Source organism: Dermacentor andersoni, chromosome 3 (assembly GCF_023375885.2).
Source record: "Dermacentor andersoni chromosome 3, qqDerAnde1_hic_scaffold, whole genome shotgun sequence".
NCBI lineage: Eukaryota > Metazoa > Arthropoda > Arachnida > Ixodida > Ixodidae > Dermacentor > Dermacentor andersoni.
Window position 1 is genome coordinate 5025122 of NC_092816.1, and position 24879 is coordinate 5050000.

The 24879-nt window shown below is 47.7% G+C and overlaps 1 protein-coding gene across 3 annotated transcripts in view; it reads right to left on the reverse strand.

Moving 5' to 3' along the window:
- The window catches only part of Rbp6 (RNA-binding protein 6), a 1068785-nt gene that overhangs the window by 416189 nt on the left and 627717 nt on the right, over positions 1 to 24879 (reverse strand). For all 3 annotated transcript variants that reach the window (XM_050169782.3, XM_050169781.3, XM_050169783.3), the window contains one exon: positions 20281 to 20329. In XM_050169782.3, coding sequence (XP_050025739.1) covers positions 20281 to 20329 — 49 coding nt within the window. The remainder of the gene's footprint in view (positions 1 to 20280; positions 20330 to 24879) is intronic.

Sequence of the window (24879 nt, forward strand, 5' to 3'; positions counted from 1 at the left end):
GGTGTTGGCCGTTCTTCTCTCTGCTGAATTGGCCAAGGCGGTTTGAGCGTTCTATTTGAGTGCCTTCGATGGGAAGGCCAAGGTGTTCATTGCACAAGTTGATAACTTTTGATTCATATGATGACCATGATTCGTTTCGATCTTCAGGGATGCCAAAGAAGAGTAAATTACACCGCCGAAGCCTATTTTCGGCATCCTCATAACATATCTCTATTGTTTTAAGGTGTCTCGAGATAGCATGGGATTTTTCAGGAGACTCGGGCGACGAGCTATTGCCAGAACCTTTAATCGATACGAGGTCGTCCTCAACAGCCTGAAGCCTAACGGATAACTGCTTCAATTGATCGTCGACAGATGCGTGCCAACTTTTAAGGGCTCGCCGGTCATTTCGAATTTGATTCTGACCGGTTTCAATACGCCGCAACGATTCCAAAATGGTATCTAGACCACCGGGATCAGGATTTGATTCGACATCTCCTGAAAGAAGTAAGCGTACCCGACATATAAACAAGCACAAGTTCTTACAGCGAATCCCGAATGATGGCTTATAGCAAGTGGCAGCTCGCTGGGGCACGACACCGCAAAAAACAGCCAATTGCTGCTCTTCAGGGAAGAAGAACTATTCAGGTAACTAACCTGGAACAGAAGCATTGGTGAACGCTCCATGTCTAAAACGGTGTCGTGCCCCAGCGGGGCGGCGCCGAATGATGGCTTATAAGCTGCGTATCCCGTGCTGATAGTGGCGGCATGTCGTCTTGATACTCCTGGTTGCCAGCAGCAGGCAGGAACGAATCCCAACTTTGGCGATGGCGGGCATCTCACGGAGCGATTAGTTGCTCGCATGCTGAGTTGCACATGATGTGGTAGACAAGGGCAAAGCCAGAAGAAGAAGGTGCACCTGGAACAGAAGCATTGGTGAACGCTCCATGTCTAAAACGGTGTCGTGCCCCAGCGGGGCGGCGCCGAATGATGGCTTATAAGCTGCGTATCCCGTGCTGATAGTGGCGGCATGTCGTCATGATACTCCTGGTTGCCAGCAGCAGGCAGGAATGAATCGCAACTTTGGCGATGGCGGGCATCTCACGGAGCAATTAGTTGCTCGCATGCTGAGTTGCACATGATGTGGTAGACAAGGGCAAAGCCAGCAGAAGAAGGTGCACCTGGAACAGAAGCATTGGTGAACGCTCCATGTCTAAAACGGTGTCCTGCCCCAGTGGGGCGGCGCAGAATGATGGCTTATAAGCTGCGTATTCCGTGCTGATAGTGGCGGCATGTCGTCTTGATACTCCTGGTTGCCAGCAGCAGGCAGGAATGAATCGCAACTTTGGCGATGGCGGGCATCTCACGGAGCGATTAGTTGCTCGCATGCTGAGTTGCACATGATGTGGTAGACAAGGGCAAAGCCAGCAGAAGAATGTGCACCTGGAACAGAAGCATTGGTGAACGCTTCATGCCTAAAACGGTGTCGTGCCCCAGCGGGGCGGCGCCGAATGATGGCTTATAAGCTGCGTATCCCGTGCTGATAGTGGCGGCATGTCGTCATGATACTCCTGGTTGCCAGCAGCAGGCAGGAATGAATCGCAACTTTGGCGATGGCGGGCATCTCACGGAGCGATTAGTTGCTCGCATGCTGAGTTGCACATGATGTGGTAGACAAGGGCAAAGCCAGCAGAAGAATGTGCACCTGGAACAGAAGCATTGGTGAACGCTTCATGCCTAAAACGGTGTCGTGCCCCAGCGGGGCGGCGCCGAATGATGGCTTATAAGCTGCGTATCCCGTGCTGATAGTGGCGGCATGTCGTCATGATACTCCTGGTTGCCAGCAGCAGGCAGGAATGAATCGCAACTTTGGCGATGGCGGGCATCTCACGGAGCGATTAGTTGCTCGCATGCTGAGTTGCACATGATGTGGTAGACAAGGGCAAAGCCAGCAGAAGAAGGTGCACCTGGAACAGAAGCATTGGTGAACGCTCCATGTCTAAAACGGTGTCGTGCCCGGGCAATACCAGAGCAACATTGGCCTAAGCGAGAGGAACTGCTACAGCTTGAACACTTCATAAACTTTCCGTCAGTGGGCAGCTGTTTGTGACACACAATGCAATTTTCATCATCGCCAGACATTGTCAATTCACCAATTAGCAACAAAATTGCAGTCAATAACAAGATTGAAGTCGGCGGCGATAAAACCAACAAAATAAAATAAATTCGCAACACTCCGCCTGTTAAAAAACAAGGTGTCAGCGCTGGGCGAAGGTATCGACGCCAACTACAACATATAAAAATAATAATAATAACAATAATAATAATAATAATAATAATAATAATAGTAAAGAAACGGAGTATACGAATGCTTCAAGAGAAATTGCTGGCTTGGATTCACAACGGCATTCCGCTTACTGTTCGCAGTTAAAGGACTGACGGACGGACGGTCAAGCAAACGAGCGAACACGATTGGCGGGTAAAATAGCTGCTATTAGCAGTACAACTTACGCGTTTCACAACTTCATTTTATTATTTATTTAATTTTCTGCTGGCACAATGTAATGGAAGTCGGTCAGCTGCTTAGTGCCCAACACATTGCGTATGAGAAGGAGAGAGAAGGCACTGGCCATAAGAGGACGTCAAAGGAAGGCACACACGTAGTCGCAAAAGCCGCGCGTCTGAGCTCGGATATGCGAAGGAAAAGCAGGGCATATATCCAGGCAGCCCGCGGGACTAGCCTGCTATGGGAGGCCTCCGTCACGGCCCATTTAATCACGGTATAGCCTCAGCGAGACAGGTGAACACCGCGATAGCGCAAGCGCCAATAAGAGTCTGAGATGGGCCTTCATGAAAGCGCGAACACAAAGAAATAAAGGCAAGCTTATTTTGTTTCTCACCTATTTGACTCTGCAGTCTATAGGAAAAAAATAAAGCGCGCGAAAGTGTGCGCAGCTCAGACAAAAAAAAAGATTTTGGCCAATGCAGTGCCAGTAAGTTACATTCGATGTCATTGCGCTCACAAAACGCGGTTCAGCGCTTCATACCTTGGCTTCAGCATGAACAGCATCTGTGCGTTGACGCTAAGTGCTGAGAATAACTTTCGGAATAGGCCGAGCCTTCTCGATTGGAACGTGCAGGCTGTTGTGAAAATCGGTCTTACATTCTCTTCCAGCGGGAACTGATAGGGAGGACGTCAGGGCATGAAAGTGTGATCGGGAGCAAAATCCTTCGCTAGCGCGCTCAACACCATGCGCTGGTGATGCAGTGTTTAGGATTATTGAGGTTAGTGAACTATACGTACGTGTTGTGGTAGGTAGCATTTGTCGAGCACAAGGCATCTTTGACTATGAATGCAGTAATTATACACCTATGTTCCATGCGTAAGGTTAGCTTTTGTTTCACCTAAATAGACAGAACATCGTTCACAATGTGCGTTTTGGCACTGCGGTGACCTGTTTGATGGATACAATTTTCGCGCCATACAAGGCGGGAAAATTGTTTAAGCCCAGATTGGAACGTGCGTTGTTGGTCGCGCAAGCGCACGATGAGGAAAAGGCTACTCTGACTCTGTACCTGTCAGCTGTGCACGCACGCTATAGTAGCACCTCTGTATCTATCACCTCTTTCTTTCTGTCACCTTCTTTATAACTAAGCTTTGCTTTCCTTCCGTCCCATGGCTGGGTCTGGGTTGGTCGGCGGTCTGTTGGTCGGTCACTTGTCGGGTTATCGCCGAGTAGATCCAACTTCACTTAAAACGTTCATTAATATATGTTCATGATCTGTCAACGCAACAACTAGACAAAGACTAAAATGAAGAGACGATCCCAGGCGTTGTCTATCAAATGAAGCTTTAATGTTAACACATGGCCAATATACAAGGCAAACTGCACCAAAGCGTGAAAAACAAACTAATATCAACACCTGGTTTAATAACAGCACCACATATACATCACGCGTAATTAAACCTGCTTCAAACAGTCGCAGCTTCGGCCGAAAGGTGAAGCATCGATTGCGATAGCAAATTAGTGGACAGCTATACGAAGTAAGGATAGTACTTTTATCGGCCGTATACATTTGTAAACAAAGGCACACTAGCTAAATTAACAAGCATAGTGTCACGCACGCACAAGCGAACATGAACGCCTCTCCCTCGATCACCATGGAAACGCTCTGAAAACGCTGGAGTAAGCAGGCGCAGCAGCCAGCGAATGGACCTTCGCGCCGAGCCTTCCATCAACGCGAACTAAGCTGCGGAAACACAGCGCGTGGCGGTCTATGTCCCTTTCGCTGATGGCTTTCACGATACAGAGGCCCAGGCGGGCGGGCGCGGCCACCCGGAGTAGAACGTGTCCCCACCCCTGCAGACGGATTCTCGCGCGCGACGGAAGACGGCGCGCTTCCTCCCCGCTTCCCTCCCTGGCGTGCGCGAGATTGCGCCGCGATCGCCGGCTCACCCTCACACGCTTTCACTCGCACATACTGCATACGGCGCACGGTGACGATATTATCGCGCTTGGGCTTTATACAGAACCTCACGACGACTGCGACGACACAAGTTTGCCTGGAGTGTCGATATAATTACCATGGCAATAGAAAATTGACGCTGAAACTCTTCTGGCAGTTGTGTAAGTATGCGTAGGCATTGTGCCACTTGCTCATCGCCACGCAGTCTGGTGTCACTATCAATGTAATGAAACTTGATCGGGCCACTACAAACGACAGCGCTGCGGCGACACGAACTGCTACCGACGGCGGCGCAAGGTGAATTGATGACGCCAGCAAATTACAGCAGGTGGCGGCGCCAGATGCGCTGATCACATTTCGAGCATTATAAGCCGTTATCGCACTTTAGCGCCTTGACCATCCGTGTGGGACCATTAGAATAGAATAACTTTATTTTGATCTACTTGATGGAGGAGGCTGCAAGTAAAAGCCGCTCCAGTAGAAGCAGCTTGACGAGGCCCGCAGCGCCCATACAGAATATTCGGCAACAACATACATGCAAACACATGTGCATTATACATATATGCAGCCTCATGAACCCACACACTCACATATACACATGCACACACATACCCATATACATACAGAGCCACTGGTGACCAAATCAAAAATACTTAGGGTAGCTTGTGTGGTTCGAACAGTGACCAATCGCACTCCTGCGGCGCCTGCGTCTGGCGCGGGCCGTATCTTGAAAGCGATCTACGATGGCGACAGAGAGCGCCAACTGCTGACAGCTTCGCGTGCTCTGTGTTCTCGTCGCATAGTTCGCGTTGAAGCGAGAGGCAGCACGAAGGTGAATTTGCTCGCTGCTGCGGGCGCTATCTGTAATGCGATCGTCTTACGGGACGGACGGACGGTTTTCTCGTTGGGTAAGCATAGGAATGCTCACGTATTTAAAAGTTCAATTAAATTAAATATAGGAAAAGGGATTTTAAGACCCTCTTGAGCCGCATTTCCAGTAAGGCAGATACAGCCCCACTCGTAGTGGCTGGGGACTTCAACGCTCCCAACAAAGAATAGGGCTATGGTCATCGGAGCGTCAAGGGTACAAATTTAGCAACCACGGCCAGTGAGTTAAAATTGGCTCTTATTACAGATGCTAACTTCCCCACGAGAACTGGTACCTCCACTACCAGAGATACAACCCCGGATCTAACATTCCTTCGGGGAATTGAAGGCTCGTGGGACAAACTGGAGGAGAATTTAGGAAGTGATCATTACATAATTGAGGTCATCTTACAGACGTAACCAACACCACTAAGGAAATATGAGTACGTGGACTGGGATCTCTTTCGTAAGTTGCGTAAGGAAACCAGCATAGATGGCGAATCTTATGAGGAGCTTTTACATCAACTAAAGGCAACGATTAAGAAAGCTACTAAAGCTGTCTCAACAGAAATCGAAGTCCCAAAAATGGACTCCAAGCTAGCTCACATGCTGGAAGCGAAAAATTCCCTTCTAACCCGATGGAAGAGTCACAGACTTAATAGAAGACTTAGAGCCAAGATCGCCCAAGTTAATCGTGATATCGAAACCTACGCGGCTAAACTTTCACGTCAACAATGGGACGAAGCTTGCTCAGAAGCAGACGGCAGATTGTGCAGAGGAGGAAAATGGAATCTATTGAAGAGCCTACTTAATGACAAGCTCTCCAGAGGTACTACAAACCTCGCCATAAACAGACTCGTCAATAAGCAGGTAACTATAGGGCGGACAGCAAGAGAGGTCCGAAAAGACCTCGTACACATGTACCTGCCACTTAAAAATAAATATGAAAACGAAGAAGAAATAAGCGAACCTTACTCCGGAATAGCGCAACCGGACTTGGACAGTGACTTCACTGCAGCTGAGATAAGGCATGTACTCTTTAATTTAAATGGGAGATCTGCCCCGGGTTCGGATGGCATCCCAAATAAACTTTTGCGAAACCTGGACGATGCCATAGACATAATCACGGTCAAAATTAATAGTCACTGGAGATCCGGCACTGTCCCACCGGACTGGAGGGAGGCGAAGGTGACGTTTATACCGAAACCCGGCAAACCACTAACAAAGGAGAACCTCAGGCCCATATCACTTACATCCTGTATTGGCAAAGTAGCCGAACATGCTATTCATAACAGGATAATAGAACACATAGAAAACCAGGAGCTTTTCAGGCACAATCTCACAGGCTTTCGGAAGGCATTATGCACACAGGACGCCATGCTCATGATCAAACGGGCTGTTATTGACGACCCTAGCAGGGAAGTAAAGGGGCTCCTGGGTCTGGATCTTATCAAAGCATTTGATACGGTGGCACATAAACATATCCTACATGAAATCTCAACCTTGAACCTGGGAAGCAATTTTTACAATTATGTGAGGCCCTTTCTAGCTAATCGGACAGCTCAGGTCAAACTCGGGATAGTCACAGGCGGTCCATACAATTTAGGCAACAACGGCACACCACAACAAACAACAGGACTGCGCCAAACAGGAGGGATAGTCACAGGCGGTCCATACAATTTAGGCAACAACGGCACACCACAACAAACAACAGGACTGCGCCAAACAGGAGGGCACCAGCTCCCCAAATCCTGTCCGAAAATCACATGTCGGTATGCCCCTGCCAACAAATTCCACAAGGTTTGATGGCAATAACCACTGGCACATTCACACCAGTGCCAACTTCCTGCAAAAGGTTGTGCTTCAAGGTCTCGAGTTTGCTGTCGCAAATGCGGAGTTTTCCTCTGCCTAAGTGCTACAAAGGATTGCTACTATGAATTTCGCGACAAAAAGTAGGATCCGTTGAAGCAGGCAAGCTGAGATGCATTGTAAATACACTATTAAGTACTTTTGACAAGTTAACAGCACCTGACAACAGTTGTTCCTTGTGTAAGTGGCCATCGAGATAATTTAAGTCCTAGAGGCGCCATGTGTACAAATGTACACATAAGAAAAAATGTCTATTGGCTCAATAAAGATTTTTTCATTCATATCACTGAGTTTGGGTCGCTATTTAGCGGCAATACTTGAAGGAACCCCAATTTTCCTTCGTGTTTCTCTCTTAATTCGCGCCTAAAGGGGATAATATTATACCTCTGTAACTTAGGCGCTTTAGAGAGTCGTCGAGTCGCACCCGAATCGTGTGCCTCTACACGGGCACTCTCGACCACGATTTTTGCACGATCCAGATCCAGTAGATCGCGATCGTAGACTTTCGTCTGCGCCGTAATTCTGCGTGAGCTCAACCAACTCGATCCGCTTTTTTGTACCGTGCAACAGCTACTATTGTTGATCGCAACCAAGTAATTCGATCCGTATTGGGCTTGACCGCGATCGAAAGTGGCCGCGTTGCAGCGGTATCGAAGAGCGTCCGAGAGCGACTCACACCACCACCGCCGCCGCCGTCCTCTCGCAACCCGGTAGTCGCGGAGTCAAGATGCCACACAATACGGTACGCATGATTTCAACAAATGGGCTACGTAATCATCGCCTTTGCTAAAGCGCTTAACTGCTTGCAACTTGCTACAGCAGAAATGTTACCGATCAAGCACGTGCTGTCAAAAAAAAGAACACGAGAAAGCACTATGTGCGTTACACGCACAAATCAGCCGATGCTCAATGGGTGGCTCAAATCAGGTCGAAGTAGAGATGCAGCGAATGTGCTAAGCGAATGTGCTCGTTGTCACGAGCAAACTGTCAACAAAAATGATAATTCCCGATTTCTCTATGCTAAACATAAGGCCTATAGATTTTGTCGCTGCTTTGCAACGCATATTCGCAAGTCTCTGAAAATATCTTGCATTGTCCGCTACTAGCACAATGTTGCCCGCATACATCAATCCAGGTTGTTGCACCCTTTGACCAGGCACCGCGAGCGCCTCACGGAGCCGGCAATCTGATACGTGGTGACGCGCTGTCCGCTAGGGGAAGCAGTGGCGCTGGCGCGCGTCGGCAAGCCAGCACCACTGCGAAGAGGAAGAGAAATACAGCCATAATGAAGCACAGCGCGCTATGGTGATACAATAGGTACGAGGTGCTCCGAGGGATGTGGAAAGGTGTAATGGTTCGAGGACTTACTTTTGGAAATGCGGTTGTTTGCTTGAAATCAGGGGTACAATCAGGACTCGATGGGAACCAAAGATCAGTGGGTCGCCTCGCACTGGGTGCTCACGGGAAGACAACGAATGAAGCTGTGCAGGGTGATGTGGGCTGGACAAGTTTTGAAGCCAGGGAAGCTAGCAGTAAGATTGATTATGAAGAACGAATGAGGAATATGGAAGAAAGTGAATGGGCTGGGAGAGTGTTGAGGTATCTGTACCGGAAAAACATTGATTCACAGTGGAGGAAAAGGACTAGGAAGCTTACCAGCAAGTATGCGGCCTGTATGGTGATCAACATGGCAACAAAGAATGTCAAGTGGAATATCAGAGAGGCTGATCTCATGGGTGGCGGCAATGGAAAAGAAACCTGCCATGAGTAACTATTTAAGAGGAAAAAACAAAATTAGGAAAGAAACAATTTACGACAACTCAAAGGGAAGCTCATTACTTTTCGAAGCGGATCGGGATGCCTTAAAACACGCACCTATAAAGCAAGATATAAGAAGGAAGAAGGATGTGCTTGTTGCGGTAAAGTTAGAGAAACGATGGAGCATGTTTCATTAGAATGTGAAAATATCTGCCCAGTGGTCGATTTGAGCACCAATGGACTCCTTGAAGCCCTTGGGTTCAGCGAGAGCAGGGAGGAAAGCAAACGTGTCCGCAATAGATAATAGTAAAAGGCTATTGCAAGATTGGTAGAATAAAAGCAGGTAAACGACAAATAAAGGAGACGTACAAAAACAAAGTTCACAATAGGGGGTCAGAAAATTTGCTTGGTTTTTTTTTTTTTTTTTTACCTAGGTAGGACATTCGGTTGTATAATAGCAAGAGCTCGGTGGCGCAACTCACCGCCCCGTTCCAAAGGGGACGCTCATCACATCCGTCCGTCCATCCGTCCATCCGTCCATCCGTCCATCCATCCATCCATCCATCCATCCATCCATCCATCCATCCATCCATCCATCCATCCATCCATCCATTCAACTGCGTTATACCTCTGGAAAAAAGCGCCTTTCCGCTGCGCGCTCCCGTGTCCGCCAGGAGCGCAGACACGAGGTTACCTCGCCATTCTGCACTGACGAGTGTTCCGGGCTGGGGGTGGCAAGGGGGAAGGTGTGCGGCTAAGATATGCTAAGGGGTTAAGTGAAATGCTGGCATCTTACGTGCCCAAACCACGCGATATCATTATGCGGCGCGCCGTAGCGGTGGACTCCGGTTCAATTTTGACCACCCGCGGTTCTTTGACCCAATGCACGGTACGCGGGTGCATTTCGCCCCCAATGCAGTCGCGGCCGGCGCGGCCAGGTTTCGATCCCGCCACTCGGGCCTTCGCCAAGCGCAGCACCGAAGCTCGCAGGGCAGGCAGGGTCAGACCCTCCCTCGTGGAACGAAGAGCACGGTTTGTGACACAGTCCGAGTTTCGAGTGCCTCAGTTACCAGCTCCCGCCGTGAAGAAAGAGTGCACCGCAATGAACGCGCAGTCCGACTAACATTAATGAAGTTAAATTGAATGTACTGGAGGACATCGCTTGCGTTATGGAATGTCTGAGGGCGATAGAAGACACCTGTAAGTTTTCCTAATTAGCATAGTTGCATAGGTCGAAAGTAGGCTCTAGATGTACGTGCGTTAATAACGTGTGCAGCACTTGTTATGATAACTAAACTTTATATACATATTAATTAATTAAAATGAAAGATTTGCTCATCCTGTGAGTAAAAGCACCGGTTTAGCCCAGTGGTGTTAAATAAATTAAACTGACCGTTAAGTCTCTCTGCAAGTAGAGGAGATGGTAACGGCACGTTGTACTGCGCGCGACGCGTAGCTCGCTGTGCGAAAAACGTTCGGACACGGCGCGTATTATGGCGCTGCTTTATTGCGGCTATGCATGCACTGGAAATAGAGGAATACGCACGCACTGTCTACAGTGCTGCTTGAAGCACTCCGCGATAGGCGCGTTGGAAAGCGTGAAATCACAGACCAGCATAGTTTCCGATCGACGGAAATTAAGCGCACAGGAAGACACACGCGAACAGCCGAGAAAGACACAGGACAGGCGCTAAGAAAGACGCAGGACAGCGCCTGTCCGGTGTCTTTCTCGGCTGTTCGTGCGTGTCTTCCTGAGCGCTTATTTTCTGTCGATCTGCAATGCACCATCTAGCCCGTCTGCAGGTGTTGTTAAGCGTGATTCCCGTTCGCAAAACATGCGGCTCCAGTAGCGCGTGATGCGCCATGGCTGCTGCTCCTATTGTCGAGTTACAGAGGGAGGAAGCCAACTGACGCATTGGACTTTGATGGGAGTTCCCTGATCGGGCACGTTGCACGAGTTGCTCTTTCGCTTCTTATGCTAAAAGGGCAAAACGAACCTGCGTCGGCTCTTCACGACCTCTTCGAGCCTTGCTTTTATATATGGGCCTCGGAGTATTAGCCATATGTTACACAATAATCGCGCTTGCCTTAACCGCGTAGTTCGAGCGCCTGCGGTTTCAAGGCAACATGACGGCTCCTCGTGCAAAATAACCGAGACCGGAAGGACTTCCTTGGCTCCACAGACAAGAGTCGTCGCTCGTTGTCATCGAGCGCACTTCACTGTTGGCTCGCGCTAGTTGCGACACTGCGACGCACAGCGCGCAAGTTAGAATAAATATTTTCATACTATATGCAAATTAGAATAAAACCACAAGCAAGAAACACGCGTCGACTCAGGTGCACTTCTGAGCTAACAGGCGAACTTTGGCCCTAATATTTTACGCATATAAAACAGCGCTTGAAGAAATTAACGGCATAATTAAACCGATGCATGTAGGTGCAGAGCAATTTGTGAAAAAGAAAAGGGAGAATATATGAACTCAACAGCGTCGCCCCTGACATGCTTTAGAACAGAGAGCACGCTCTGCTCTGTTGGAGATCGCCAAGGCCTACAGTCAGCGTTTACTGCTATTGATCCAGAACAGCGTAACCAGCCGACACTGGCTAGCCTGCCTGTCTTTCCCTCTCGTGCTCAATCTCCTCCTTGCCTTTCTATATTTGCAGTAACAAGTCCTGCAAAACAGTGTCCTTCGTTTCTTAACATTATCATTCATAGGTTCTATCGAACTGTGTCTTAATCTATTACGTGCATTACAACCCGCTTCCATAAAGTTTATGCACATGGATTTGTCTCGGATTTGCCACTGTCATGTCAATGCTATAATTTGCGTGGCTGGCCACCAGGTACAAAAGATGAGATAAATTACACAAAAGCGTCTAGGTCTGCAATGTGCAGCTAAGCGCAGGTAACCCTTCCCGGAGCCATGGCGCATTTTTCACGTTATTCAGTCCGCAGTGCGTGAACTCCTTCACGGCTTGTCGCTCTCACAGAACGTGCTGCTCAAGGCAGCTTCGAAAGCAGCAATGCACGAATGTTCGTCCGTCTTGTTCTCGCGCCTTGTTGGAACCATCACACATTCATCTTGCACCAACTCGGCCGCAGCAAACCGCCCTGCTTCCCATTGCATAAACTTGGCATGTCGGCGTCCATCAGATAGAATGCAGATGAGTGCACAATATTCGTGCACTTTCTTTGCTTCTCCGGACTCCAAGCAACGTTCGTGTTCTCATAATATGCGTTCTGTTTTTCTTTCTGGCATCACCGTGCCTACTATAAGGCAGGGAGACGTTTACCCCACAGACCTAATTACCATTGCCTTTTTTCGACGGTGTGCGGGCGAATTCCATTACATAATCACTATAATTACCTGTGACCCTCGACTGTGACTCACTTATCCCAGTATTAACTGATACGTAAACGAGCACCCAGTTCCAAGCATTAAGCAATCCGTAAGGCTCCACCCCTTTCCCCAATCTATCTAGAAGCGGAGCACTCCATTCTCTTTCTCCCTTTATTTTATTCGATCAGATAAGTGCCCACTACATGGCCAGAACGAAGTACGGCGCCTACGGCGCCGGACAGCGTTTCATTTGTTCGTCACTTGGAGGCACTTGAGCCGCATCGAGTAAAACTATTATTAATGCCTCTCCAAACTCGTGAAAAGGAAAAAGAGGCAAGAAACGGCAAGCTACAGTTCGTCCCCGTAAACAATGTAAAGAGCAGGTCGCCAGTTGGAGTACCGCCTCGAATGAAACCATACCGCGGTGGTTCGGTGCCAGCTCCCACGGGGTCTGAATGCAAAGACACTCCTGGTGCACAGTGGTCCACATCACTGCGGAGTCGTGGTCGTCGTGGTCCGCTACGCAGCCTCGATAAGTTATCAGCAACGTACAAACAATGCTGGAGCTATGCAACAGCCCCGTTATTGCTTAGCGTAAGGTTTTCCGTAGTAGCATGTTACGCTTTGGCGATAACAGAGGAAAACAAATAAAAGAGTTAAAATGTACGGGAATCGCCGTCAGCACCCTTAAATCTGACCGCGCATCGGCGAACCAGCGGGTTCCTTGTCGTTCCGCCGCGCAATGGTGGCAAACCTTGAAGCGCGGTGCCCGGCTGCTGAGTAGTCGGGAGGAGCGTGGCCGTCAGAATTGCCAGAACCTGGGCTCGAGAACGTTACGGCCACAGCAATAAACCACGGCCGACCTCGCCGCGAGGCCGGGTGGAGGTCTTCACCCTTGCTCGCGCTTACCTTATCGCGCAGACGTGTCATTCTTTCAAATGCCGACAGACGTTGTTTTCTCTTGGCCTCGTTCGCATACTCGGCCGTGGTCCGGTAGTCTGCTCCTTTATTTCCTATGTCATATTCATTTGCCGTCGACACAGTCGACGTTCTTCACGAGGTTGATCTGCCCACGAGATACAGGGACACTTCATCGAGTGGAAGAGCGCTGCGCAGCGAAGCTGATGATCCAGCGCGGATTCTTCGTGTCCGACTTTACGCGCGTTCCTCGCGACAAGATATACGGCGCCGACTGAAACGTGCGCGTAAAGAAAATCCACGAGAAGGACGACAGGCACGGTTTCGGAGGAACAAGAACCAGGAAAAAAAGGAGCATCGGTCGATTGCAGTGCAGGAACGAAGAAAGGCGTAGGGCGAGTGGGATTCTCGGATGCTGCAGCAAAGGTGCGGAGTGTAAATTACCGGACTTGAGACGGACAACGGTGCTTCAGAATGTGTCAGGGGCGGCGCTGGATCGTTAAAGTAACCTTTATCGCCGAAGGGGCGAGCGAAATTTCACCCCATAAATTGTGGGCCAAGCGCCTTTTCCTGCTGGCCAAAGCAGCCATGGCAAGAACAGAAGAAATAGGGCCGTAGATTGCTCGCCTTCTCCGCTTTCGTTGTGCGCCACATTCTCCTTTTTGTTTCTTTCGCCGCGCCTCTTCTTCGCTATTCCAAGTTGTGCTGCTGCGATAAGTGCTGAATGAACAGCTGCTCGCTGTTTTGCGACGTCGCCTATAGACGAGGCGAAGGCAGGGCCGTCTGTCGAAGCGTTGGCGCATAGACAGTCGCAATGTCGTGGGTCAATAGAGCACAGGCCTACGTGCTCGCGCCTACTGGGTGCCGCACTTGGCTGGTCGTTCACTTTCCGCGGCGTGGCTATAGCACGCGACGCGTCGGCGCGTGCGGGCGACAGCGTTGCTGTCACGTTGCCCGCAGGCGGTGACGAATCCGACGGAGCTGCGGATTGTCGCCAAAGTTATCCCCGAAAGTGAACGACCCAGAGAACCTTGACTGGTGTGGATGAATTGATGTGTTGGCGGTCTAATTTGGAGCTTTTTTTATTGTCACTTTGATCTTCACATTACAAAAAACTTCGCAAAACTTGTTTGGTCCCATAGCCTGGCTGGCTAGTAACGGAACCAATTGTTCGACGTACCTACATAATTCGACAAGCGGTTACAACATTCACAAAAGGAAAACAAAACTAATTACAGATATTAGAAAACACATGATTCTGTTATACAGAGGACAACAGCAGACAAGTTCACCATTTGTCCAATTATTCCAGTTATCCACTAAACATGAAAAGTTTCGGCCGCGGAAAAATTGTGTGCTGCTTTCACATCAGTCGGTATGGCATTCCAAGTGACAGCGCCGTGAAATTCTATTAGACTTCGACCGTACGCATTTTTGGCAACCGCTAAATTAAAGCAGTTGCTCGCTGCAGCTCTTGTACTTACAGCGCACAGGTAATGTAAAGGTGCTTAATGGGAGAGGGTCATCATGTTGTATTATTCTTTTTATTATGTAAGCAACACTTAATACGCAGAGTCCGGCGCAAGTACACGCATCATTTGGAACAGTTGTTTTGTGGTATTCGTTCTGTTCGAAAATGTAATAATTCTTATTGCCCTCTTTTGTAAGCGGCTAATATATTTCAAATACGTTTTGTATGTGCTGGCCCACGATACTATGCAATAGCTCAGATAACCATGCACAAATGCGAACTATAGGAAACGCAAAACCGTTGTGCCAAAGCATTCCCGGGATTTTATTAACGCGTGGCAACCATACGCTAGCTTTGAACATGCCATATACTTATATGCGATTGCCACTTCATATCTGAATCAAACATGACCCCTAAACATTTAGACGAGGCTACTCGCTGCAGCTGTGCAGTCTCTAAAAGTAAATTAAACCTACCAAAATCGAGCTTTTTCTTCCTAGAGTGAGAAACCATGTATTTAGTTTTGTCAGTATTAATATTTAGGTGATTTCGTTTAAACCTTGAATGAAGTCTCTCTAGCTCTTCGTTGCTTCGATCTCATTTAAACTGTCACCGACAAAGATTAGCGCCGTACCATCTGCGTACATTAAAGCTTCGGAGCATAATAAAAGGAAGGGACAATCATTAACATGCCGTGAAAAAAGAATGGGTCCGATAACTGAGCCTTGTGGTATCCCAGAGGCTACTGACTGAGTAGAGGACCCGACACCGTCCATCGCTACTCGTTGCTGTCGGTCGGAAAGGTAGCATTTAAAGAAGCTGCTGAACTTGGCCTCTGAAACCATTGTCATGAAGCTTAGCTAACGATATCTTGCGATTAACAGAATCGAAAGCCTTCCTCTGTCTAAGGAAAGTACGACGTCAATCCTATTGTTGTTCAGGGGCTTAGTTAACTTGTCGGGTAAGTATCAGGACCGCAGTGGACGTGGATCTGTGCAACCGGAAACCATGCTGGTTTGGATGCAAATCATGTGCTGAGAGTTTTTTTTAAAATAATGTGTCAATAACATTTAACACGGATATCGGTCTGTAACTTGAGGCATTTGAACGGTCTCCGTCTTTGTATGCAGGGAAGACTTTGCCCAAATTAAGTTCCTTTGCCTGCGTACCGCAATTCTGTCAGTGATGGAACATGTGCAACAGGTGGACCGCCAGAATATCTTTATTTATTTATTTATTTATTTATTTATTTATTTATTTATTTATTTATTTATTTATTTATTTATTCATTCATTTAACTGTAATAGTATCAAGCCCGGCCGCTTTATTAACGTATAGATCTTTCACTATTGATACGATATGTGTCATATCTATTTGAAACATGCCAATATTATCAGAAACTGGTCTTGAGGGGCGCATGAGATCCCAAGTGTTAGGAAACTATGCAGCCAAAGAACGTCCGACGTCTGCACTAAAGCAATCCACCGTGTCTTGAGTTATAACATCAGGCAGTACACGTCTATCAGAGTAAAGGCCAAGTGCCGCTTTTACTATCTCCCACGCTCTTTTGGTGTTGCCCTCAGCTTCATTTATAATTATGCTGTAATCTGCTTTTTCTCGTTTCCTCATCAAGGAAACTGACCTATTCCTAAACATTTGAATTGGTTTAAGTAATACTGAGTGTCTCTATGTTGCTTGCATTTGTGGTAGCAGCAGTCTTTTTGTATAACGTGCTCTGCGCCACTGCGAGCACTACATAGGTAGCGCTGTGCGTAGCACAGCCCGCTTAAGCCGCCTGTATCTGTATGCGGGTGCTGTCTTACGGGCATATGGTTTTCACCTGAGTGCGTCTCGCACAGTGAACGTATGAATGTATGAGAGCGTATTTTCTAGTCTGTATTTTTTTCATCATGGGTTCGCCTGTGAATTTGAGACCACATCCTAACCTCATCCACCTTTTGAGCGTTTGGAGTGTCTGTGCAGTGTAGAGTGAATCGTTCTTAGCATTTGAATACTACAATCTTATGTATATTGAGCGCTGCGCCAGGATATCGTTTAATTTATTTAACTTTCTTTGTGCTTGCTCTTCCGAACTTTCGAGCTTGTTCGTTATCATACAATATTGTTTCTTCTTATCACTACGATATTAAAAGAAAAAACCATTACCATTGCAAGCTAACTAAGTCTCCTACTTTGACTTCAATAGAAAAAAGACTTCCAACAGCCGCAGAAAAAGAAGGCAATGAAGGCAATAAAGGCAATTTAACATCTCTTAAGACTATGAACACAGGTGCTAGATGTTCTGCCCGTACTTCGCGCCACCACCCTTTCTTGAGAAGCTTCAGAAGAAGCTAAAAACCTCGCAACGAGCTATGGAAAGGAAAATGTTTGCCGTAACGTTAATAGACAGGACACAGCGCTGTGGAATAGAGAGCCAACGCGGGTAGACGACAGTCTAGTTGACATGAAGAGAGCGAAATGGAGTTCGTCAGGCAATGTAGGGTAAATAATCAGTGGACCATTAAAGTTACAGAATGTGAGCCAAGAGGATTGAGGGCCAGTGGAAGACGGCAGAAAATCAGGTGGTTTTATGAGCTTGGGAAACTTGAAAGCAGAGTGGTGTGAGCTGGCGCAAGGCAGGGGTAATTGGAGATCGCCGAGGGAGGCCTTTGTCATGCAGTGGACATAAATAAATTGATGGTGACGATTACAAAAAAATATGAAAGGCACGAATTCAAACAAAGCTTGAAAGATCCTGAAGTAAAAAAAAGAGCTTGAAATATGTTCCGCCTAGCTGACACTGCCAGAAACTTCAATAATAAGTACGGCTAAGTTTCATATGAAGGCCAACCTTGGTTCTGCGTTCGCAAGACGAAAACTCTGGCTGGTATATCCCTAAAGTTGGGCTTCCATCATTCCGGCAATCCGCGTTGTTACGATCGGCTTGCAGAGGTATCGACCTGCAAAATTTTCCCAAGCCCGCTGCAGCTGCGGGGGTGGCGATCTTCGAAGAAGCGACCCCCGAACCCTTCCCAGCCCGCTGCGACGACTCGCTTTGTAAGAACAACAATGCACCGCCTCAAAAGCCCGACGGCGGCAGCATGTCTAGTGATGGTCGGCGGACCGAGTATTGTTAGTTGATTCGCCGTCGTCTTCACGGTTTGTTTAGAGTGGGGGAACTCCTGGAAGCAGATGTTTTGGGGTGCGATCCCACGGGCCCCAAGAGTCGTCACAGTCAATGGACAGACGCGGCGGCCACTAACGGCGGGGTCAGCTCTGGGATCAAGATTCGCCTGCTCGGGGCAAGACCCCTGCCTGCGAGAACCCGCTCATCTCGGTGTGTTCAGTGAAACCTGTGCGGAAGTAAGTGTGTAAACCCTCCCCTTCAAAGGCGGGTCGGCGACGATGACTTTGGACGCTCACATTGGTTGAAGGTCTAACGGCCGTTTTCCCTCACCTAGGGATCTAGGGAGGACAGAGTGTTTCTAAGCAGCCGTTGACGGCTGCTCAGTGTGCATTCTCTTTCAGTCATGCTAGGCTGATGAACTGTAACGTTCTCCACCCTTCATGTAGATATTGTAAATAAATCCCATATTCCTCGTTCTCGTTGAGAACATGTCCCTCCCTTCAACAACGTCCTTAGCGTGGATGAGTCCGACGACGGCATTGGCCGGCTACCATCTATCTTTACAGCGTCTGGCCAAGGGAACGTCCGCTGCGTGTTCAACCGGCACTCGTATTGTTGCCGCATCGCTCGACTGGTGATTTCACCCACGGTAAAAATATTTGTCCAAAGGAGGCTAACCCTTGCTGCAGTAAATTGCTGATTGAAAAGGAGAAAGCACTTGCACGAAACCCGTTACCCCGATACTCCGAAAGTGACACTCGTGCAAAGCTTTCTAAGCGAGAATAAGTATTCCGATGAGTTACTGTATGTGGCCCCGGGTACGCATAGCAGGTAAGAAATGAGATCAGTTCGGGCACTACAGGAAAAGCGCAGAATAAAAGCAAAGACCCCTCGTCATGATGCACGTTGTTGGTTTGCAAATCACCAGTTTCGCGTTGCTTGTCCTAGCTACGCGACACATTTTTCACAGCGCCCACAGCATCACTGGTCATTCGCCACCCTGCTGGGACTCAAGGAAGCAGAGGGCGCCAAGCAGCGACGAAGACGGGCACAAAATGGCCAAAAAATGAGGCTTGTCTCGGGATGTTATTGCTCACATCGACGACGCGCGTCATGTCTGTGAGCTCGCAGTCACGTGCTTACGATTCCGTCACAAATGGCGCGGAAATTGCCCCGCGGTGCAGCCAGCGTGACTGCTTACTTGCACGCGCTTCGGCCGCTGACGTCACTCGCTGGGTCGAATTCAGAGTGAATGTGAACAGGTCAGCGAGTCTTACTACAACGAGGACATCGAATGACACCACTAAAGTGGTTCTTCTGACCTGGGAAGACGATAAATTGAGAATAATGTGTTCTATTTGTAATTAGGTATTATTACATTAGAAGCCATCCTTCCTCTATACAGGCCTTGACTGCAACTACGGTAAACGTTTTGTTTCTAGACAAAATTATTTACCTCTTCCTAGTAAAAGATGCAAATAAGGGTTCCTGACGCTTAGATATTGAAAATTTAGTGGGCGGACAGCGTAGCAACGACTTCAAATGGCATCATTCCAGTGCTACACGAATGACGGTCCATTAGCAGCGGTTTTAAGAGAGGTCATCGGGAGCGATGTACTTTCTTTTACTAAGGCGATAACCTACGGACGACAAATTACTCCATTACATGTCTTAGCATTGCACCAAATAAGGCAATCTTAAATGTCGTTCTTTTTTAAACTTTGTTTCATGAGCCACAAAAAACAAAAACTAAAAGAAAGCAAGAACCACGAGAGTAGGTGGACGCAGCCAATGGTATTGCATTCATTTCGCGTGTACGTCTCCTTTCTTTTTCGTGCTACAGTTTCGTAATGAATAAGGGACATACACCACAGCTTCACTTCACCTAGTATTATTTGCAACAATCCCCAATGTCACACAGTTGTTTTTTTTACTTTGGGGCACACGAATGTGCCCAAGTTCATGAGAAAAAAATCCGATGCTCATACGTTTCCATAAATCATACCTCTACACCCTACTTAAGGAAAAATGCAAAACGACATACATTATTCTTTCGTGAGCAGTGGCATTCGCACAGTTTACAGCGCGCAAGTTTGCATACCCTTGTCTGGTGTATCATGTTACTGCTAACATGAACTAAAATTAATGAAAGAACGTGCCTGTGTATCAACTATATGCTAAGCCAAGCGCTTTAGCGTGAAAGCTTTCCGAATGTGTTCTCAGTACACTATTGATAAATGATGATTATAGATTTCGATAGATCTCTACACATTTGTGTTAAGGCGCTCGTCAGCATGTCTGCAAAATTTTAAGCTTTTTAATGTCTGTTACGCAGTGCGCGAGAACGGCACCAAGAAAACCAAACTGTTGCCTGTTCGTCTGTACTTTTTGGCCAGGCTAACCAAACAATTAAGCTGCGTTGTTAGAAGACACCCGCACACGTAAAAAGAAGAACACATCAAAAGTACACTCGGGAAACTTACCCCGGTGCCTGTTGGTCTGCTTGTCGAACATCAGCATCGCATCTTCTATCTGCAAGGTAACCGAAGAAAAAGAAAAGCAGGTTGCTTTTAAACGAAAAGGCATGCATACAAGCTCAGTCATAAAACGGGCATCTGCATTGTTTTTCTTACTCACTGAGCTAACCGTTAAGTTCGTGAAAACCTTTTCAAAGCAGGTACGGCGTGCCACTTTAGGATTAACACTGACGGCTTCATACGACGTTCACATAGGCGTCAGCGTATTATTGCCACAAATACGCACTCTGCAGACTGTGACGCAAATTCATTCATGATTGTTGGCGCAAGAAGAGACATTTAGACACAGCGCTTTCATCACACGTCCGCATTCCTCCCTTTTCGCTAGCAATCATCAATGCAATACGAGCTTGCCCAGTATCCTATCTTGCAAATTTATTTGGCGAAATTACCTTTGTTAATACCAAAGCACAATTCTGCATCAAGTAAAATTAAATCAACTTGGTCACCTTTATTTCCAGCCGTAGAGAGTACACTCGCGTCAAAAAACAAAGAACTGTTATTTCATAAGTGTAATTAGTAATTAGCTTCATGAGCTATCCACACCTGAAGGCTCACTTCTTCATCCCAAAAACAATGCTACGGGATTTGCGTTCACTGCGCGTAAATGTGAATTTGTTGAGGGATCACACTTAACCTAGCACGTGCAAGACGCTGGACATTGCCGGGTAAAGGAATAGCTTTCTTTTACGTCTTCCCTACATAGCGACATATATGAGTGCGTGCCACAAAAAATTGCAAGGCAATTCAAAATGACGCAAGTATCGCGTACGATGTGCGGAGGGCGAGCGTGCTCGGACACCGCCACGCTGCCGTCCCGAGGAGCTGCGTGCGTGCAGTTTGCGGCTGCGGCAGGAGCGCGCTGGCCACTCGCGCCTAGCGAGAGTGCCAAAGATGCACGTGACAGGACTGCTCGCACTGAGCGCACCTTTCTTCGGCAAGGTGGCTTCTATCGTTTCTTTATCAAAAGGAATAGTGAAGAAGTTATGCAGATCCAACGTACGTACATGCTGGAATCTCTGCGAAGCAAAGCCTCGGTGATGCCCGTTTAATGCTATGCAAAAACCAGTTTGGTTCGCTTTAGATTAATCAGTGTTATGTGGGAGTCGCACTGCTTATTCTCGAGGAATGGCCAAAAATGGACGCACACGCTGAGTGGCAAAACCGAACAAAATAAAGTAAGTCGAAGAATTCGTTAAATAGAATTCTCCGTTACATTAACGGATCGGTGTTCTTTAGAAATGCCAGTAAGCCGACATTACATGTTCAGGTTTTACATAGGAAGTTATTCTTTTGCAGAAGAAAGGTGGGCATACTTGGTCAGCATATAAGGGTTATATAAGCCACTACTTCACGGGTACTCTCCCTTGACTTTTGTACTTACATCTACAAATATCTCCGGCGAGATAGCGACCGACCCAACACCCAAACAGCCGCACCGAACCCGGGAGAGTCGGCAAAACAAAGCTTCGCATCAAAAACCACGATGAACAGAGCATTTCGGGCACAGTTCGCTCCTATAGCAGCAAGAGGCAAATATGGAGCCACAGGGGAGTTAGTAAATGACATCTACTCTAAGTTCAATGCAATCATGCATTCTACCCTGTCTCTTCCTTTATGAATAAAATTCTTCAACAACTGAGAGCCAAAAAAGAAAGCTTACCAGCAATTTTACTTGCGAGGCTAAATTCCTCGCTAATAAGGCTTGTGCAAATTTCATAAGGGACGTTCCTCAACCTTCTCGAGGTGTCAAATTCACAAAGCTTTTCTTGCATAAGTGCTCATTCCCATTGGCCGGTCGCCTTCGCTAGCAATGTGTCCGGCATCAGTATTCGCTTGACTCTTACGAAGAATCTCGGCGTGACAGCCAATGCTGATCCTGATGATTGTGCTGTGAAGCCCGGTTCGTTGGCGATAGGTTGCATGGGAGCTCGTTCGCCGAGAGAGCCCGCCCCCTTGCCAACGCCCGTATTCGCAAAGTACTCTTACGCTAGAATTGTTGCTAAGCAAAACGTCTAGCCAATCCTTGAAATATTAATAATAACGGTGGCCAGCCAATCGCAAGGTGCATGACCGAACAGAGAGTTTTGTGAATTCGGCCTCTGGTTCGCCGTGCATTCAGAGCCGTACTGTAAAGCGTACTCTGCCTCACGTATACTCATACAGCGGAGAAGCCAACAAAATGAATGATCAAAACGACAATAGGGGTATCTCATTCAGTACGTGGATAATAGGGAAGGAATACTCGATGTAAGTTATAAAAATGAATCGTGTACCTTTGCACTGCAAAATGCTTAGTTTATGGTCGTGAAGCATATATAACTCAAGAAGAGGCCAGAGGTTTCCAGTGAGAGTTCCGCATGCCGAGAAAAAGATTAACATCGCAAAGCCACGCTTTCTTTTTCACTCTCTCCTGCTCCAATTTCCACAATTTCAATTTTGAGACAGTGCGAGATCAAGAATTACAAACGTGGAGAACCAATACGTTTTCAAATGCAGCGGCTTAACAAGCGAAATATAACATGTGAGGGAAAAAAAGGTAAAGGCTGAAGAAGGCCTTTGCCGCGCCGTGCTATTCGTTTCGCCCAATGTGATTTTCTCCTAGCGCTGGAGAGATGGCCGAGCAGGCGACGGTGGGCAGACGACAGGGTGCCCTAATTAGAGCGAGCCTCCGAGAACCATTGCGGAGGGGAAGCGAATCTCACCCCACGGAACGGCGTCGGCTCGCGAAAATTATAGGTCCAATCACGTGGCCCCTAATCGCGTCTGCCTAACGGCAGACGCGATTAGGGGCCACGCGTCACCGACGAGTCTGCCATTGCAGACGGCCCAGCAGCGCGCATTTTGATATCTGCATGCGAAGAAACTGCTCTGCGCCCTGTCTTCACCGCCGCCTGAATCTTGGACGCCTACCGTCGAGAAAACCGATAAGGAGTTTCGGCAGGCTGTGGATACGGCGCCGCTTTGGGGACACTTTTGCGCGCCGTTCCACATCTGGCGCCCGCAGAAACGCGGCATTTCCTGAGCGCACGTACTGCGGCAAAACGATACGCAAGGTGAAGATCGCGTGCTTCGGCAACGCATCGTGGATTCGGCATGTGCGGCAGCTCCAGACATATCGTCCGGCTGTTGCGTGAATGAAGAGTGATCTATGCGGCCTGGCGTCTACTGTAAAACGAACGCCGCCGCGCAGCATCAACAAGCTGCGTAGCTACTCGTACTTCGTTAACTGCAGAACGACAAAGCTCGACTATTTCGGGGGGAGATGCTGCAGTGGCAGTGCGGCGTGCCCACGAGGAACCCTCGTGGTAAGCTGCCGCAATTAATTGACCGTCACGGCTGCACTCTCCCAGGTGTCCGAGGACTTCTAATCGACAACCTGGCTGTTTGTTGGCCAACGGCACTATACGCTTCATCGGAGCGCGTGAAAGTTCCAGGTCTTCCATGATTACGTTATTGTTATTATTATTATTATTATTATTATTATTATTATTATTATTGTTGTTGTTGTTGTTGTTGTTGTTGTTGTTGTTGTTGTTGCTGTTGCTGTTGTTGTTGTGAGCAAAGCTATGCTACGCTGTCTAATGTACACGTAACAGGAATAAGAAGCTAAGTTGTGTCTGTCTACAGAAGCGAGAAATGCCCGCAAACCGACGAGTGGGAAATAAGAAATGTATTGGACGCAAATGCACTCACCGCGTGATGAACACTGGATGAACCATACCCCAGCGTGCATGGCGTTTCGCGTCGTCACTGGAAGTTCTCATACGAGAACATACGACACGCATGTTCTCGAAGCACTGTCTGTTCCGATGTTGTGAGCAGCTTTAAATTCTTGCATACACTGTTCAGGATGTGCAGAAGTTCTTTTTTTTTTTTTGCCTTGGGCTGTAGTGTTTGCACTGTAATAACATTAGTGAATGTACGTGTCGTACACGCAATGTGTTTTCGTGGCACCCTTCGTTCGCCACAATAAAATAAATATTGTTGCATCTTTGTGTTTCGAGCACAAAACAAAAATCATTTGACGTCGTTTTAAAGGAATGAAGTGCTCGCTGCAGGATGCGAATGCAGCGTTTTAGTGATTCTTTGTCGGGGTGTGCTTCATGTTGCAATCTGTGCTAAACCACAAAACATGAACAGGTCAGCGTAAGGATCCCTCAGGATTAAAAAAAACAACAAATCGTCGTAAGCATTGATATCATATCGCGGTCTTCCCGTGATCTTAAACATACACTCTCAGTACTCTCTCTTAGTGGTTATGCGACCAGCCTTAGCTGTGCCTCAAGCGAGCGTCCTTTTATCACGCGTTTCTAATCCCACAACGAAGAAATCATTTTGCCTCGCAAGTGAATTGTGGCACTTTGGTACTATGATTCCCTGCTACGAAAAGAAAGGGATAATCGAGTATTACTTTAGGGGAAAGTGTGACATGACAGTCGCTAGACGCGTGGGCGGCATAACACTGATGTGCCGGCGGCTCTTATAATTTGCTCTTTAGTGCGTCGTTGTTAGCTTTACAGAAAGCAGCGTCCAATAATATTG